The sequence below is a fragment of the Chrysochloris asiatica genome, unplaced genomic scaffold (assembly GCF_000296735.1).
Source record: "Chrysochloris asiatica unplaced genomic scaffold, ChrAsi1.0 scaffold00345, whole genome shotgun sequence".
NCBI lineage: Eukaryota > Metazoa > Chordata > Mammalia > Afrosoricida > Chrysochloridae > Chrysochloris > Chrysochloris asiatica.
In genome coordinates, this window is record NW_006408863.1 from 1,797,418 (window position 1) to 1,816,951 (window position 19,534).

General features: G+C 50.4%; 1 protein-coding gene across 2 annotated transcripts in view; it reads left to right on the forward strand.

Moving 5' to 3' along the window:
• The window catches only part of NFATC1 (nuclear factor of activated T-cells, cytoplasmic, calcineurin-dependent 1), a 58,730-nt gene that overhangs the window by 16,232 nt on the left and 22,964 nt on the right, over positions 1-19,534 (forward strand). For both annotated transcript variants that reach the window (XM_006875889.1, XM_006875890.1), the window contains exon 3: positions 9,680-9,839. In XM_006875889.1, coding sequence (XP_006875951.1) covers positions 9,680-9,839 — 160 coding nt within the window. The remainder of the gene's footprint in view (positions 1-9,679; positions 9,840-19,534) is intronic.

Consider the following 19,534-nt stretch of genomic DNA (forward strand, 5'->3'; position numbering starts at 1 on the left):
GGTCGAGAACATTTTTCCACTGTTTTGGTCCCACGCTGAAATCTGTTTCCTGATGATCTCACTGCCCGGTGCTCTGGGCAGCAAGAAGTCACACTAGGAATGAAATGCCGAGCTGTTGTAGCCTTGACATCCACAGACGGTCTCCTGCGTCACTTGGGAATCAAGTGACCCCTGCGTAGTCCTACACGAGGGGTTGGGGTCTGTCACAGCAAACACACCCCGCACCTCCTCCAGGGGTTAGCAGCCTGGGTGCTTTTCATGACATCATCACTGAAAAGCACACTCTTTGGCCTTCCCTGGAGGTGGCCGTTGAGGGCTTTGAGCAGCACCCCTCTTTGTGGGCAGTTTTATTAACTCAGCATCTGTGCACACTGTCCCCGTGAGGGTTCAGAAGATGACGCCGCATATCTGCTGCATGGGGCGGGGGGATGTGCCTGTGAGGCAGACAACAAAGGTTCAGAGTCATTTTAAAGTTAAATGGAATGAATGATGCGTGTACTTATTAAGATTAGGAAACTGTCACAGAAATCATCTGAAAAATTCTATTTTTAAACCTTCTAGTAGGATGGAGACCTGGTGTGGCCCTGTGGGCTAATGCGTCAGACTGTAAAGTCGTTTGAACTACAGGGTCAGTGGTTCAAGCTCACCAGCTTCTCCTTGGAAACCCTATACAGGGTCGCTATGGGTCAGAACTGACTCGACAGCACTGACCATAACAGACTTCTAGTATCTGCAAGATTGGGAGTTCATACTCAACCAAGAGCTCCGCGGAGGAAGATGAGGCTGTCTGGTCCTGTAAAGATTTACAGTCTCAGAAACCTCGCATAGGGTCACTGTGAGTCCACATGAACTTAAGTGGTAGTGGGTTTGCTTTTGTTCAAAGGAGCCCTGGTGGCTGAATGGTTAAGTGCTCACCTGCTAGCCAAGGGTTGGTGGTTCAAATCCACCTAGTGGCTCCCTGGGAGAAAGACCTTGTAGTGTGCTCCAGCTAAGAACACCCCATAGGGCAGTACTTGTGTCACAGGGGGTAGCTATGAGTCAGAACTGACTTGATGGCACCTAACAAGATCAAATTAAAACTCTTAGCTCCTCAGAAGGGAAGTGGGTTTTCTCCCCACTTCCCTCCTTCCCTGGCAGCAATGCCAATGTTGACCAACAACCACAGAGCACGTCCTGGGTTTCTGAACCCTGAGAGTCTGTGCAGTGTTATTTCAGTTCCTCACGGCCCCGGGATCCGGCCTCGCCAAGTCCCCCGAGGACAGACGACTTGTGCAGAACCACATTTACGACACAGCTGAGTGTAGTTAGCATAATTAGTTGAAAGTCGGCAGCATGTGTTGAAGGTTCGTCGTCTGATCCACAGAGGAGCAGGGGAGGCATAATCATTGAGTGTCTACTCCACACGGATGATGTCTGGATGACAGACTCGGATGGCATGAATCACAGGCACTGGGGAAGTAAAGGAAGGGGCTTCAGTGGAAGTCATTGGTTTTCGTTCCTTCCCTCGGTCTCTCAACTGGCCTGAACAGGTTTCGTGTGAGAGCCCGTTTCTTTCAGAATCGGCACATGGGAAGTTTCAGTGTTTGACATTTAATGTTGCGTTTAGCGTTTAATGTCTTGAGCTATCTGTGTCCATTATAATCTCTGACTTTGCTTTTAAAGAGGAGAAGTTACATAAGGAAAGTTATTTCATCTTAAATGAAATTTGGGAAATCTGAGGGTTTTTTCTTATGAGTCTGCTTGCAGCATCAACAACACATTTGTTGAATTAAATTATTTTATACAAAACTTTGCTTGTTTTGAGCCGGAACCGACTCCACAGCACACCACTACCGCCACCGCCATTGAGAAAGATGTTTTTCTCAGGGTCCGGACAGGATCAATGAATCCGTCTTTTTTCTAGTTCAGATACTCGGCACTTCCCATTTCAGACTTTTTTATGGTTCTTAGCTGAGATACTGAAAGATTTGTTAATATCAATAGCTTTTATGCTGAGTGTACAAGGGGGCTTCAAAAAGTTTGTAGGAAATGGAATTATTGAATGATAATAGGGTGTTTCCATCCTCTTGTTGAAGCCCCTTGTATGTACTGTTAGCTTCCAAAATCCGATCCCTCTTGCATTTTGTAAATGATCTGTTTCAGACTTTCTATTTGGAATAGGAATAAAAAAGTATGTGGCTTGGCAGAATTGCTGTCTTATTCTCCAACATAGACTCCTAACACAGTCTCACGCAGCAATTTCTGAAGATCCTGCAGAGCTGTTTCACAGGCTGAATGTCTCCAAAAGTCGGGGTGAGCAAGCAGTTGGGGGGAAACCGTTCTGAGTAGGATCCAAGGCCCCGGGTGTGGAGGAGGCATCTTTGACCTCGGCTGTCAAGTAAAGCTGTGATGTGATGTCTCTGGAGTGTACAGTGGGGGTCCTCAGGGGGCAGAGAGTAGGGGTCCCTCAGGAGCAGAGAGTGGGTATCCCTCGGGGGCAGACAGTGGGGGTCCCTCAGGGCCAGAGAGTGGGGATCCCTTGGCGTGGAGATTGAGCTGCACACAGATGGCTTGAGGGGTCTCAGATGCCTCCCTGCTGCCAAGGAGGAGGACACGGGTTGACACATACTTCCCATTCACTCTCCAGACTACTGTGTTGGTTGGGACGTGTGTGCCTCTGGGCTGCTCCTGGGCAGGGTGGGGAGAGCACAGTTTGTGTGCTCACAAATGTCTGCAAATAGCACAGAGACCTCAGATAGAGACTGCACTGAGAGAAGAACAGGAGAGCTTGGTGGTCACCTGTCCTCTGGTGCCAAGCATCCTCCTACCAGCTTCATGAACGGGCAGCGAGAAGACGCCATCTGGTCTGAATGAGGTCAAGAACTGCCAAGAGCAGGGGGCAGGACCTACCGTGAGGATCAAACAACGGAGCCGCTGGTGGCACCGGCACCCCTGGTCTTGTTGGGGGCCGCCGAGTCGGTTCTGACTCATCGTGACCCACTGCATAACCCTGGTCTTAGATTAAACTTGGCTGTGGGTCTCCTCAGTTGTGTGTCGGTCGTAAGGCGGCGGGTCTATGGGGGGCTGTGAACAGCCTTTCCTCTCCTTTAGTTTCATTCTTGCCTGATGTGATACTGATTTCTCACTAAAAAACCTAGCCTAGTACGGTCCACCGAGATGGTAAATGTTTGGAAAGCGGGAGAGGAGAGGCTGAGTCAAGATGGTCCAGACCCACCTGTGAGGTGATTTTACAAAAATGCAGGTGGAAGGACAGTGACCCTCATTTCCCTTTAATGACGCTGTGTGTGATGGCCGTTAGCTACAAAAACCAGAAACGTGAGCCTGCCACTGCGTGTCCCCAAAGAGGAGGGAGATGATTTGAGTTTTTATACTCAGATTTTAAGAAGATGGGTTGATATCTGGACATTGGCTGGTTTCAAGGGTTATTGCTCCAGAGAGCTGCTCTCATTGCCCTGTCTGCTCAGGGCAAGACTCCAAGTGTGGACGGAGCAGGTCCCTAGTTTTGAGATTTCCCCAACCGTGAAGTTCATTGGGAGGATGAGGACAGACAAAAGTCATTGGGGCTTCTGCTGAGCCTGTCTCTCCAGGGACGCGTGTGACATGTTTTTCATTCCTTGTTGACGACTGTGTAGCTGTAGGTTCAGAGGGCCAGAGGCTACGGCTCCATCGGTGGAGATGAAAGATACACCTGTATTTTTCAGTGATCACTCACTGAAACATTCTACATTTAAAACCAGATACGTTATTTACACTGAAAACTAGCATCGCCCACAGAGTGTTGGACATTTTTGCCAGTGTCTCTTAGATTCTTGAGTGAAATGCATTTATATATAATGAGGGTCTAAACGGTCTTCTGGAAGCCAGGGTTTAGCACACATGTGCTCAGTTGGCTTCTGGGGCAGAAGGTGTTCTAAAAAGCTGTGCTTTGAGTAGCTTTCCTTTCCCCGCTGAGATTTTCACGGTAGTAAAATCCCGTTCCACCTGCACTCGGCCTGTTCCTGCTGCTTTCCAGGGGCGAGGGCTCTGTTGAGGAGAAGAAAGCATGAGGCTTCAGTTCTGGCTGGACACCTCGAGGCCCCATAGTAGCCAGGGGACCTCAACCCCAACACTGACTGCAGAGTAGTTTGTTCCCTCGGTATGTTGAAGGGGCCCTGTGGTTTCTTTAGAAGGAATCGCTTCTCCTTGGGAGCCAGACCCAGGCTCCTGCTTCTTCCAGGAGCCGGGCGCTGTCATGCCGTGTGTCTCTGGCAGTTTAGTGACAGCCGGGGACGGTGTCACTGCCAGCAGGCACTGTGAAGTCCCTCAGGACTTCACAGGCCTCACGGCAAAGTCGGCTCGAGACTGGCCCACGTGAACCTGAGTTGGGCAGAGGGGTCCGGGTCTGTCGTTCCCACGAGTGACTTGCAGTGACCATCCCAGCCACCCAGGGAAATGATGCTCTAGTGCCTGCTACAACGTGGAGAGACCTTGAAAGCATTTGTTCTGAGCAGAAATTCCACACTGTGCCCCCGTTTATGTGAAATACCCAGCCCAGAAATATCCACAACCCCCAAAAGTAGGTTCGTGGTTTGCAGGGGCTGAGGTGAGAGAGAGGGACACTGAGTGTCCGTTTGGGGAGGATGAAAGTGTTTATGGAAGTGGAGCGAGGGGAAGGTTGTACAGTGTGGGAAGTTCATTGATGTCACTGGATTGCACACAAGAATGATTGCCAGTCTTCTGTTAGATGTCGGGGTCTGACCTCGACATAGTTGTGTTGTTCACGAGGGTTTGGTTCACGAGGAGGGGAGATCCAGTGGCGATAGGGATAGCGAAAGAATACACAGACAAACAGAAGAAGGGAGACAATGAGGCACCCCAAAGCCAGGGTGGATACATCACTGGTGGGCAGGCTTGGGAGTACAGGCATCGTGGCCTCTGCAGGCAGCGACTCACTGCCCTGCAATCTTTACTGCATGCCTTCCAACCGGTAATGCACACCTGGAGAGGCCCGGGGCTCTGCTTTATTCAGGGGAGGAGCTTCACATCAAGCTGGGAGGGACCAAAACAGGATACAGCTAACATCAGTACTTTTCCAGACATTCAGGTAACTTTACATCATACTTCGCTGGTTCAAATCCCAGGCTAGCAACTTGGATTCTCAGGCCCAATTAACATATCTATAGCCCCTGAGCTCAGGTGGGGGAAGGTGAAAGATAAGGATGAATGGGCTGCACCTAGAAAAGGATTAGGGAGGATGGGTTTTTTTGTCTATAGAACAAAGAACTGTGAAGTAACTAAGATGTTTTTAGTTAATCCTTTGGAGAAAGGCTTGACCTTGCAACCTTTAGTCTTAGCTTTAGGAAAACATCACATTTATCTGTGGATTACCAGGAGCTCCATGTATTAAATTAATACATGTAATAATATTAAGATGAAAAACAATTTGCCATTAACTGCCAGTGGCCTCATTTGTTACACTCAGGCCTATAGGGCCTCGAACCTCTGACCAGTCTTACACGGTCCACAACAGTTAGACTTGTCTTAACCCCAATGAAACAACAGCCGTGATGGAGTACCCAGGCCTGTGTTGTGAGGACTTCATCCTCCCCAACTGTTCCCACCCGTGGGAGGTGGAGTGCATGGAAGAGCTTCAGTCACAGAGAAGAAACCAGGGCACAGGCAACATTCTAGATGAAACAACAAGAGCGTGGTGAGGCTGCAGTGCAGACTGGCCTGGCTCCGCCTTCCACACCTCTGGTGGGAGAACCTCGCCAGAGTCCATAGAACCCTAGACCGGCAGGCTAGGTGAGGCTGCAGGTGATGCGTGTGGAAAGATACCCTGGTGGGAAGGGTGGCGGCAGCGGTTCGTAGCAGGAGAGCGGGTTCTTCTAACCAGAGCAGGGTAATGGACACAGGCCATGCGGAGACACTCTGCCCAGATCCCGCGCCAAGGACAAAGGACACACAACTACACAAGACATCACCCAACCATACTCATTAGCTGCTGAGTTCCTCTAGAGCTTAGGGAAAAGTACACTCCTGTTGGTTCAGTGAGAAACAGCTGTATGTATCGGAGCTCAAAATATTACATCCTAAACCAGTGGCATTTTCTTTAAAGCTGTGTTTGAAAAAGTGCACACATTCATTTCTTGAGTAGCTGTGTTTCTCTCTGAGTCCCAAACTCAGATAGATTAAGAATGAATTTTGAGAGTTCAGCAAGACTAGAACTGGACATCAATCACCCTACTAGTGGAAAATGAATCACTGGAAATCTCCCCACACTTGAACATGACTCATTTGTGCCTCATCCGACAGCTCTGTGCACCATGTGAATTTCTAGTTTTTCCAACTAATCGGTGGCAGTCCCCAGCATTTTCATTGCTGTAACATCTCCAGTGGCCTGTGAGGTGGTTGAAGGAGCCATTTGGGGTGTAGAGAGAGTCACAGTGACTTTGCGCCTCCATGTGTTCAAGAGGAGAGGAGGTGGGGCAGAGGGAATGGGTCCCCTCCTGGAATTCTTCCCCAGTGCCCAGAGTCTGTCCACCTGTCCATCTGCCCAGCCATCTGTCCATCCCCTCACTGGGTGAATTGCCTACTGCTTGCCCTGATTTTAGGTGGAACCCCAGGACAAAGGCTCTGGCCTCCCTTGTCAGCCAGTTCCAGTCCCTGAGGGGCTGGCTGTGCAGGGGCCCAGTGGCAGCACCAGGCGTTCACGTGCTTGGCCTTTGCCATCGGGGTGGGTTTGAGTAGATTGACGAGGTCCCCCCAAAGTAAGACGTCTTTCCTTCTGAGTCTGGGGTTCTAGTCAAGAAGAGCTCCTCTCCACTCAATCCTTTGGAGTGTCTGGAAGTCTCCAGGATCCATCGTTGTTAGGAAGGCTGTGTTGAGGAGGAGGGTTTGTCCTTGTATTGTAGAGAACAGAGAATCTCTTGAGTGGGCAGAGGCAGACGCTGGATCTGCTTGTGAGTGAGAAATCCTGGGACAGCGAGGGCCCCTGGTTAAAGTTACGGCTGTGTGTCACCGTCCTGCACCCCGGCTAGTGGTCCGAGTCCAGCAAAGCAGCTCAGTCTGGCTGTGGGCGGCTCCACCTGCCCCTGACCGCCTCTGGGCCTCCTTCCCAGGAAGGCCGACCTCTCCTGGGTGGGAAGAACTTTCTCACGGCCCAGAATCGCGGGGGCTCCTCTGTACTCGGGTAGGTCCATAGAAGATCCTTGGGTGGTCCACTGGGTTTTGAGACTCTGGTGGATGCTGGAGGTTCCACTAGAGAGGGTGGTGCTCTGGTGTGCGTAGTCTTTTTGTTCATTAGGAGAAAGTCTTGCTAAATCACCAGGAGGCCTTTGGCTGCAGACATGAAGAAAATGTACTCCTTTCTGATTTTGAAAATACCCTTTTCCTCCAAGCCTGATTCTCTTCCTTCAGGTGGGTTGCAGTTTTGCCAAATCCAGAGTCCACGGCTCCAGTTACTTCAGGGTCTGTCTCCATCTCTGTGGCCTGCACACCCTACATCTCACTCTTGAAAATTCAGAACTGAAAGGGTTTTGCCCAAACCGTTTACACACAGGACGGAGCAGCTCCTAGCCTTAGCGTTACTCACTCTGAGATCCTTGGAATGAACAACCTACCATGTATTTAGCTGTGAGCTTTGACTGACCCACTGGCCGTTCTAAGGAACTGGGGTTTTAGGCCTTCAGACGTTGGCTAACTCAAACTGGTTTACCATAGTGGGGGCTACACTTTAGAAGGTCACAGAATGAGGGGCAAGGGCAAAGTTGAAACTGAGAGAAGCAAAACGTTCTCTGGTATTATTAGTCTGCCAGTAAATTCCTTTATCGTAGACCAGTTTTCGTGTGTAGACAGGACCACTGGTAATCAGCTGCTTGGAGCATCACAGTTACCTTATAGCACTTGTTCATTTTATTTTGGTCATTGACTTTGTTACAGTCAATGTTAAAGATGCACAGAATTAGTGACTAGGACTGTGAGCCTCACACCTGTCACTCTTCTCAGCGTGTGAGCATTCTCTCGGGCTCCCTTCTGGTTGTTCCATTTCCGTTTATCTAGTTTCCCTGCCCTCTTACCCTTTGACCTCTGTTTTAAAGTCATCATATAGATGATGTGGAGCAGAGTGCTCATGGGTAACAGTCTTTATGTTGTGAACTTAAGTGTCATTTCGCTAAAAGGTGACTTCAAAGTAAATAAAAGTCACCGCAGGGACTAGTTTGGTCAAGGGCTGCAGTGTTTGTTGGGGCAAGAGTCTCTGAGTCCTTCAGCCGTAACTGGTCCAGTATGTGTGGGATTTGTTTCTTGTTTTAGGAATTTGATGTCCTGTTCCATATTTGCTCCCATTCTGTTGGGTCTATCAGTCAGGCCTTGAGTAGAACCATCAGTAATGGCCATGTAGACTGCTTGTCTGCTAGACCAGTGTCTTCTCTGAGTCTGGGCTCCTTCTTTCTTTTTGCTCTGGACACGTGGAGACCAGCAGACACATCCTAGATGGCTGCGTGCAAGCTTTTTAGACTCCAGACACTGCTTACCACACTAAATGTGGAACACAACTGTATGAACTACATGCCTCATGTCCGTTAATCAAGTTGTCCCACAAGACTACGGTCCTACTCCCTCAAGTATACACACACACATACACACACATATATTGTTGTTTAGTGCTGTCGAGTCAGTTCTGGCCCATAACGACCCTCTATAGGGTTTCTGGGGAGTGGCTGGTGAGCTTGAACTGCTGACCTTGTAGTTCAAACCAACTTTGCAGTCCAGTGCATTAACCTGCAGTGCCACACCAGGACTCCTTACATATATATATATATCAATACACTGGACTGCTAACTGCAAGGTCGGCGGTTCAAACCCATCAACTGCTCTTAGAAACCCTGGGAGGGGAGTCACTCTGAGTTGGAATCGACTCAGTGGCACTTAACAACAACAACAATTCCTCACTTATCGACTGTGTCTCTCTGAAAATTTGCATTTATGACAATAGTAAAAAATCTACTGTCTGACTGTTACACAGTAGTGGTGCTTGGGTGGCAGACCACCCAATTGGTTGAGCATTAATGCCTTTCCCATCCCCCGGGCTGGTGTAAAAGTAATGAAGGAACCCCCAGATCTTCCCCTTCAGGCCTGGCAGGCGTCATGCTGACCTGACTTATACCTAATTGTATTCTCATTGCTCAAGGCAGTGGGTCATCCGAAGCCATCTCTCTGTGGGGACCTCAGGAAGCCCCATTTTGGCCCTGCTGTCTGTAGGCGCTGGGTCCCAGAGGTGGGGGAGGTTGCTTGTCCAGTGCACCCTACCACCGCTGGTTTCTAGGAGACGTCTGGGGTGTAAGTTTGTGTGAGACTTGCCTTCTCGGGGATCAACCACTTTGACGTTAGAAGGCTCTTCAGATGTTCAGGTATTGTCTTCTGAGGGAGGGTCAGTGATTTATGTGCGCACATCATGAAGGATGAAGTGTTTTAAGATGGTCTTTGGGAGATGTTTCCATTGTATTCGGAGGAGCCCCGGCCCTTTCCTCCTCGTGGCTCGGCTGGGGGTTTACATCACTCCATTTCAGCTGTTGTGTCAGGGCATTGTTCTACTGGACTGCAGGATGGGGTGGGCTGGACGGCGGGCTGGATGGCGTTGAGGACGCACGGCGGGAAGGCTGTGGAGAGGTAACCTTTGATGCATCTCTGTCTCCTCCAGCCCGTCCCTGCCTGCCCTCGACTGGCAGCTGCCGCCTCACTCAGGACCCTACGAGCTTCGCATCGAAGTACAACCCAAGTCTCACCACAGGGCCCACTACGAGACGGAAGGGAGCCGGGGGGCTGTGAAGGCGTCGGCTGGAGGACACCCCATTGTGCAGGTACCCACAGTCCCCACGCCAGCGTGCTGCGGGGAAATGGCGAGCCATGGCTTGCGTTCCTCTTGGCTCGGTGACCGTCTCCCAGCCTGTGGGATCACATACACATATGTGTTTTCAGGCCAGCGTCTGTGCCCCACGTGTGCTGACCCGACTGCCAATGCCTCAGACTTTGTGTAGAAACAAGTGATGCCGCACTGTGGCAGAGCGGATCTGGGGGCTGGTCAGAGGGAGCATGGTGTGGCCACTAAGTCTTGGTCCAGCTCTTGGTTCTAAGTGACTGTTAACAGAGTAGACCCTAACTTCTGGCACCGTGTGTCAGAACCAGAGTTTCCATGGCTGTGACCTCTTAGGAACTGATCACCAGACCTGTTTTCCAAGACACCTCTGGGTGGACTCGAACATGTAACCTTTCAGCTAGCTACAGCAAAGTGCATTGACTGTTTGCATCGCCCAGGTGGCCGGGTGCTTGACCGTTGCTGGCTTGTGTTTATTGGCTGAGGCTCAGTTGCAACAGGCCAGGCCTTTGGTCTTGCTCAGTCTGGGGAGATGTGGATTTTCATGCCCTGGGTCCTTCCTAAGCAGTTGTCGTTAATTCAGAAAAGAAGGGAGGGAAGGCAAAGGAGAACTGAAGAGAGGCAGTCTGGGCTATCAGGGGAATCCAACCCCAAATGGTGGCCATGGGGACAGCGTGGGGGTGGTGACCTCTGACCCCATCTCCTTGGACACAGTGAGCTTACTCTCCCGGGGATGTCAGCTGGAGAATGAGGTAAATGTGGCCTCTAACAATCGTCCCTCAAATTTCTACCCCAGCTTCCTTGGGTCCTGCCCTTGTGAGTCTCAGGGAGAGATAGCCACAGAAAAGGGGCAGGGTGTAGTTTGGGCTGACTGTCCTCCCTAGACTTCAAGGACAAGACTCTGATTCCATCTCCCTGCCCTAGGAACACATTGGAAACCACAGGGTCCACCTGGGTTTCTAGTGAGAACGCACCCCCGATGACCGTGTGAGGGGGAAGGCTAGCAGGCCCTGCCCCGCACCAGGTACTCCCGGCTCTGGCCGGGACAATCGTGGGAACACCCCAGCTTGAGTCTCCTTCTGTCGTGCCTTTTATGTGTGGCTTTGACTCTCTCCTCCCTTGTCATTCCCACCCCAGCCGTGCTAGGGACGAGTCTGGTGGTCTGCTGTGGAAACATACAGCTCTGACCTGCCTGTTAGTTAGGGAGCTAGGCAGGGGCTCAGCATACTTTCCTTTCAACCCATTTTGAGAAATAGAAAGACTGCTGGGAAGAGAGGCACCGGGACAAAGGCCCAAATCAGAGACGCGGAGGTGGCAGGGACAGGCAGAGAGCGGAGCACTTGAGCGAGCATTTGTGGCAAGTGTGATGGCAGGGCCATAATGCCTCCGGGGTTAGCTGCTTGGTGCAGGGGGTGTGGACGAAGGTATATGTGTGCATAGTGGCCAGGGCCATTTTAAGTGCCACCTTCCCAGGTGGAAAAGGTCAGCTAATGCCAGCGTTTAGCAAAATAACTGCAGCACTTACCTCCCCTTGTGGGTGTGGCTCTCCTGGAACAAGCTGTTTTGTTGCTGGTTGTGGGAAGATAATAAAAAGGAGAGGAACTACAACTGCTGGACAAGGGGGGACACAGCGGCCGGGTAATCACAGCTGAGGGGTGCACAGTGTTTCGGGTGAGTCACATCAGTGGGGGGCTGAGGTCCCAGAGGAGGGCGACATGGGGTGTCCAACCCCTTTTATCAAACAAATGCAGATGGAGGGTAACTGAGGGGGCGGTGCGTTCCGTTGCTGCTGTCTTGAAGGAGGAAACTCAGGCACCATGGAGGTACTGTTGTTGGATCAGCTCCGATCTTAGTGCCACAGGACCAAACATTGCCCAGGCCTCAGCATCTTCACGACTGTTGGTCTGCCCCAGCCTGATGTTGGGTCACTGTGTATTCAGTGAGCCTTCCAACCGAAGGCGTCCATCTTCCGACTGTACGCCATCGGTGTTCTATGTGACTGGTTTTCCGAAGGAAACAAGTCAGCCCTTTCCTTCCTAGTCTGCCTTCATCTGGAAGCTCCACTGAAATGTGTCCACAGGGCTGGTCAGTGTCACAGTGACGTGCCACAAACTGACAGGTGGGGTGGGGTGAGTTTTCAGGACCTCTTACAATGCAGTTTGTCCCACCATCTTGTGTTGGGAGGCAGGTGACTGGAGATTCAGCTGTGTGGCTCCTGGCTTCACCTCCCCGGGAGCACGTTGTAGAATCGGTTCCCATTTCCCGGTCCCAAGTTCCCGGGGCACAGGGCGGCACTGACGCACTAGTGTAACAATGTAGGTGTGTAACTGAAGCATTCAGGGAATTTGGAAACCTGAAGCCGCCATTTAAACTAGCTAAAAAGTGTACCCTCCACATTCACCTCAGAATGGGTGCCCTTGCAATTTCAGTGGTAAGAGAAAGTGGTCCCCTGGGTAGGATCAGAGTTTCTCGTCTATCAGATGTTAGTCATTTAAAGAACATATTGATGAATCTGTCGCAAAGCAAATGACGTATACACAAGTGTGAAGTAAGCGATTAACAAGAGTTTGAGGGGAGACTGGCTTCCTTTTTCAGTGGGTGGACCACAAATTGGATAAAAATAGAATTTGCACATAAGCGTAGAACAAATGAAAACAGAAAATGCTCTTGGTAGGTGTCAAAACTTGGTAACCACAAAGTTGTATTCGGTGCTGTTATCTCAGCCTCGCAGCCCCCCCTCCCCCCCTTTACAGAAATACCCACAGTACAGTCAACCCTAGGACTGTGTTGTGGTCAGCTGGTCATTGTCGGCCAGGCTTTTCCTTTGCCCTTTGGAGTCTCTGTTTCACTATGGAACCACGGTCTTCACTGGCTGGACAACGTTGTTCTTTCTGGTAGATCAGCCAGCCCACTTCCTTCGCCCCTGTGCCTAGGCCCCATGTGTGTGACTTTCACCCAGGGATGCTCCCTGGGGCAGGCGGTGGTGGGCTCCCCTCAGAGTCCTGGCTGCTCCTCCTTTTCTTAGAATTATAGTTTATTTTTGTTAAAGATTTACGGCCTCGGATACCTGTTAGGGTCACGATGATTCGGAGTCAGCTCCATTGCCAATACCACCACCAATGTTAGAACATCTGCAGCAGAACACATACCAACCCAGTCTCTATGCGTACAATTCAGTGACATGGTGACAGTCTTCTAGTCATGCCACCCTTCTCACCCCCGTTTCTGAGCTCTATCTCCCTCGTTAACATAAACTTACTGCCCCCTAAGTTTCCTGTCTAATGATGGTTTGTTGTTTCTACTTGTGGTTTGGGTGAAAATTTAGAGAGCAAGTTAGTTTTCCATCTAACAGTCTATACACATGTTGTTTCGTGCCATTACTTGCAGTCCCTCAGTGCGACAACGTCTTCCCACTTCCTCTCTGGGTTCCTGTTTCCATTTGTCCTTCTTTCCTGCCCCTTCCTGCATGCTGAGCTTTGTTTTCGGCAGATGCTGCCCTTGTGGTCCTTTTTTGTGGGTGTTCTTAATCACGTTATAGGTCTAGCTGTTGTTTAACTGAAAGTTGGTTTCTGGGGGTAGGTGCAGTTCCAGCCTTGAAGGGTGTCCAAGGACCACAGTCCTGGGGTTCTACCAGTCTCTAGCAAACCAGGAAAATCTGGTCTTTTTTATGATTTTGAGTTTTGTTCCACATTTTCCTTCCACTCTTACCCAGGTTTTATGGTGATCCCTTTCAGAGTGGTCAGCAGTGGAAGCCGGGCACCACCTAATTCTTCTCTCCTGAGGTTTGTGTGGTCCATTAGTCCTCAGGACTGATTATATTATCCTTGAGATCGATGTTCTTCACTCTTCTTTGCTCCAGATGAAGTGAAACCAAGACTTGGTATCTTAGATGGCCTCGTGCAAGTTTCAAAGACCCCCATCACTGCTCGCTGAATTAGGATGTAGAACATTGTCTTACTGGACTATGTTATGCCAGTTGACCGAGGTATCTTCGAGAAGGTGGTCTTGAACCCCCAGACCCAGCAACTCATTCATTCAAGGTGTTTGGCTATGGCTGAGAAGTTTTCAGAACTTTGCTCCTATATTTTGACAATATCCTTAGATGTATTTACAACCCATACAAATGCATAAGTAGAAAGAACTAGCCCCCTGCCAAAGCGACACATACTCCTGGGGGTGTGCCCCATTCACCTTCCCACACCTGTGGTTTGTTATCACTACTGCAGGACTACGTGTGTGGCAGTGTTTGCCTTGGTTGTCTTACTCCGTGCACCTCCCAGGGTCATCCTCAGCCTTGGTCCTGCTATGGTGGCCCCCGCCCCTTCAGCCAAGTCAATACCTGTCTCCTGTTGGTGATCCCCCTTCCTACTCCCCACCCCTGGTAACTCTCCAAGAATGTTTCTTTCTGTCTGTAAACCGTTCCTTGACTTTTTGGTTACGAGTGATCTCATACAGTATTGGTCTTGTGACGTATTTCACTCAGTATTATATCCTCCGGGTTCATCCGTGTTATAAGCTGTTTTGCAGACCGATTCTTATTCTTTTATGTTGTGTGTGTTTACCACTGATCCGATGATGGGCACTTAGGTTGTTTCCGTCTTTTTGTTTTTGTGAAGGATGCTCCTGTGAACATGGGTGTGAATGCATCAGCTCATATTTCTCCAGGTTCTACACCTGGTAATGGGATTGCTGGATCATAGGCTATTTCTGTTGTTGTTGTTAAGTGCCGTCGAGTCGGTTCCGACCCATAGCGACCCTGTACAGGGTTTCCGAGGGTGTAAATCCTTACGGGAGTAGAAAGCCTCATCTTTCTCCCGCGGAGCAGCTGGTAGTTTCAAACCGCTGACCTTAAGGTTCGCAGCCCGATTCGTAACCACTACGCTACCAGAGCTCCTTAGGCTATTTCTAGTCCCAGCTTTTTAAGTAAGTGCCACGCCATTTTCCATAGTGGTTTCACCATCCCACCAGCAGTGTAGGAGGGTTCTCCACACCCTTGCCAACATTTATTGTTTGGTTTTTAACCTTGCCATTAATACTGGCATGAAATGATAAACTCAGTTGTTTGCATTGATTCTTTTCCAATGGCTGATGATCACAAGCATTTCTTCATGTTTCTTGGCTGCCTGTGTGTCTTCTTTGGTCAAGTGTCAGTTCATGTCTTCTGCACGTATTTTAATTGGAATGTTTGTTTGTTGTTGAGGTGTTTAAGTTTTCTATTAACCTTTGAGATTCGTCTCGTCAGATATGTCATTGTAAGTTTTTCCTAGTCTGTATATTCTCCTTTCATGCCTTTGGAAAGGTCTTGTGATGCACATTAGTGTTTAATTTTTAGGAGGTCCTAATCATCTAGTTTCATCTTTTGCTTTTTGGGCATTTTTGGCTTTGTTTGATAGTACATTTATGCCATTTATCAGGGCCCCTAGGTTTACCGTAAGGAGCTCTGGTAGCATAGTGGTTACGAATCGGGCTGCGAACCTCAAGGTCAGCAGCTCGAAACTACCAGCTGTTCCGCGGGAGAAAGATGAGGCTTTCTGCTCCTGTAAAGATTTACAGCCTCGGAAACCCTGTAAAGGGTGGCTATGAGTCGGAACCGACTCCATGGCACATAACAACAACAACAAGCTTACCACATTTTTTGATGATCTTTATAGTTTTAAGTTTTATGTTTAGGTCTTTGATTCATTTTAAATTCGTTTCTGTGTGTGGTGTGAGGTATGGATCTTAATTCATTTGTCCACAGACAGACATCTCATTTGTTAAAGAGACTGCCTCTTCCCCAGTCGAGGACTTTGGCACTTTGTTGAAGATCAGCTGTCTGATGGTGGATGGGTTTACGTCTAGATTCTCAGTTCTTTTCCGTTGGTCAGTGTGCCTGTTGGACCAGTACCGGGCTATGTTGATTACCGTGGCTGTGTCGTACCTTTTGAGATTGGGGAGTGAGAGGCCTTCTTTAGTTCTTTAGTTTTGTTCATCTTCTTTAGTAGTACTTTGCTTATCTGGGAGTCTCTTCCATTTCCATATAAAGTTGATTAGTTTTTCCATCTATTTAAAGAATTGGTAATGGACTCTGGATTGGGATTGCATTGTATCTGTCAATCATCTTTGGAAAGTATTAACACTTTCACAATGTTAAGTCTTCCCATCTATAAGCATGGTCTGTTCTTCCATTTATGGAGGCGTCTTTTGACTTTTTGTAGTAGTAATTTTCAGTTTTCTTTGTGTAATCTTTCGTGTCTCTGGTTAGGTTTACTGGTAAGTATTTTATCTTTTGGAAGGCTGTAGTAAATGGCATTGTTTTCCTGACTTCCTTTTCAGAGTTCTCTTCGTTAGCGTTGTTGTCAAGTGCCGGCAGTCTAGCCAGTTCTGACTCAGAGCGACCCTGTAGAGGGGTTTCCGAGGAGCAGTAGGTGAATTTGAACCGCCAACTTTGCAGTTCAAGTGGACCTTGTGGTCCAGTGCTTACCCTTTGTTAGTGTAGATGTAGGACTTGGACTCATTTTTGTGTGTTGATCTTGTACCTAACACTTTCCCGAATCCTTCTGTGAGTTCTGGTAGGTTCTGGCTCCTCTCCTTTCTGCGTGTCCTGGCCCCACTGCTGGACCCAGCAGGCCCCTGGTGACCCTCTCAGATCCTGTCTGTTCCCCTAGCTGCCGGGTCTTCTCAAGGATGAGGGCTTCTATAGGGGCAGTGGTGCTGTTGGGGGTTAGAAGCAGCTTCCCTCTGCCCTCCCCAGCCCCTACTGTTTTCCCTGTTCCTTCCACAATGCATACTTCACCTGGGGTGGATCTCAGGGTCCCAGCTGATTCTTGCAACTTCTCATTGGAGCATTCTGGGAGGGGAGGTCTTCTCTGCAGGCCTTCTTCAGAGCTCTGCCCTCCCTGCTGTGGCCTCTCTCTTCGTCTGCCTGAGCCCTTCTCCGGCTGGAGGGAAGGTGTGTCCCAGCTGAGTCTTCCTCAGTGATCAGGGACCTGGGAGGCCTGTGTCATTGCAGATGGGACCGTTGTGACCCATTGTTTGCATTGGTTGATATTTGGAAGCAGATCATAGGCCTGGCTTCGTGGTCTGTCTTAGTCTGGACGCTTTACTGAGACCCGTCCAGCATCACAGCGGCACGCAGGTTCCCGCTGGCAGACAACTGGTGGCTTCACACGAGTTGCACCTGCCGGGAATCAAACTCAGGGCTTCTGCATGAAAGCACCCCAAAGTCCCTGACATGGAACCCACTCAGACTCACATCAACCCCGGACAGGGTTTCTGAGACGCAATCTTTACGGAAGCAGACAGCTTCATCTTTCTCCCAAAGAGCAGCTGGTAGGTTTGAACCACTGATCTTTCTGCTAGTGGCTCAATGCTTAGCCCACAGTGCCACCAGGGCCCCGGGGCTCCCGAGAACTCTAGTCCCACCTTGTTCAGGCGCAGGGCTGAAGCTCAGGGCCAGGGCTCCTGGCAGACGCATTTCCTTCCCTCGGAAACTTCTGTCTTCCTCGTCTGCCTCACCCACAGAGAGCTTTAGGGTGGTCCCTACACACCTTAGACCCTGTGTTCACATGTCCGTCACCTCTTCTGACTTCGATCACTTCGGTCCTGGAAAAACCAGAGTGCACTGGGCTCCCTAACCCCTCTGCTGTCATCTTCCTGGTCACCTCGTCTGAGACCTGTGGACCCACATGGGACTTTATGGGGCTCAGGAGACTGACCTCTGACCCCAAGTACCCTAAGCATCCTGCTCAGTAGTATCTGGGCCACCTCCAGCAGTGTTGTAGATTTCAGTGGATTTTGATAGGTCACCAGGACCCGAGGCACAGACAGTCTCTGTTTATTTGTAAATTCCTCAGCTGCATGGCGAGCTGCTAACGCGAGCTCTTGTGTGCTATTTGCTCACTGTCAGACTGGGGCTTGGCCAGGTGCTGGGGCAGAGAAGGTGGCAGGCTGGCTGTGACCTTGGAAGCTGGGCCTGGCAGCAGCCTCTGGACAGGGCAGGGGTCAGGGGAGGGGCTGGCTGGGTTACAGTGAGGGACCTGTTGGGCTCTCCAGCCTAATGGCCTCTCAGATCCTCAGCAAGTACTGTTGATGGTCCTACAACAAGTCTGACAGAGAAGAATAAGGGGTGGGGATCACTGGGAAATGTAGTCCTCATCTCCAGCTGAAGGTGCCATTTAAAAGAGAGCTGTTTAACCCACACTCAAGTGCTTTATGCCTGGCCTCACCCTCAAGAGCTGCCGGGGCTCAGAGCAGGAACTGGTGGGACAAGTTCCTCAGGGGTCAGTAGCTGGTCCTATGGCAGCTGCTGTGTGGTCCACCAGGTGGACAGATCCACCCCCTGGAGACCAGTTCTCTGCCAACAGCAGTGCAGCTGATGGTTCTGACATGGACGATGGTGTGACCTCCAGGTCGGCTGGTGGGGAGGCACCGTGGGCCCTCCATGCTGAAATGCCACAGCCTGCTCAGGGGATTAACCTTTCTTCAATATTCCGGCCTCCATTCTTGCAGTAGGATTTCAGGGAAAAGATCATGACCCTTCCTGGCCAGCGAGGGCACAGACCACTGTCTCACCAGCTAACCTCCCCAGATACCTCAGGGGGGACCTGGAAGGCTGACCTTGCCACACTCCCGCGTGCGTGGTCAGTTTCTTGGTCTCTTGTTTCCCTCGTGAAGCAAAGCCAGAGTCTCTCTGGAATGCATGGGCAGCTTCTAAAGAGCAGGCCGCCCACTAAATCGTCCTGCTGGGAGTGGGGCGCTCATCTGTGGCACGAGTACTAGATGGAGGGAGTCTTGGAGGACCCCCATGCCTCCTTCCTGGCCTGGGCAGAACATTCTGGGTGTTGTCTGCACAGCACACAATTGCCTAGGATCATGGGACCTTGATCCCCTTGGAGAAAGCCAGCACACTCCGACGTTGTGGGGATGAGGCAGTGACTGTCAGGAGGCACAGCCACATCACTGGTCAGCAACTAGACTGGGGGGTGGACACCAGCACCCACAGGGGGCCCCTGTGAGTGGGATGGGCAGTTCTCCTGGGCTCAGCAGTAATGCTGTGGTCTACACTGTGTGATTTGGTCGGAGTGACCACAGAGCAGCCGGCTTCCATTCATACCGTGTTTGCGATTGGCCTCAGTCTCCTAATGAGGAAGCTGTACCTCTTTGAGGGGCCTGAGGAGGGTCCTGGTCTGGCGCGAAGGGGCAAGGCAGGAGGACCAACACCTGTCTTTCTGAGTTGGGGGAGGTTCTGAGGCTCAGCGGCCTGTCCAATCGTGGTAAGTGCTGGCTGTCACCTTGGCCTCACGTTTATCAGGGACAGAGACAGCTGAGTGTGTGTCAGCATGGATGGCTCACTCACCCACTATGGTCACGGGATGGGCAGTGACCCCGAACAGGACCAGCGTGGGAGGTTTCCCACACACACACATATTGATGTGAGGGTCAGACAGCAGTCTGCGCTCGACTTTGGCTGCTGTGTGTGTCATCACCCATGTGGCCCCCACAAGTCGGCACCCACACATTTTACATGATTTAGATCCAATGTGGATCTTGGCTCCATACTGAGAGAATTGTACCCACTAAGGACCATTGCTCCATCTGTACTTAGAAACACATACCCACTGAGGACCATAGATCCATCCACACTTAGAGACACATACACGCTGAGGACCACAGATCCATCCACACTTAGAGACACATACA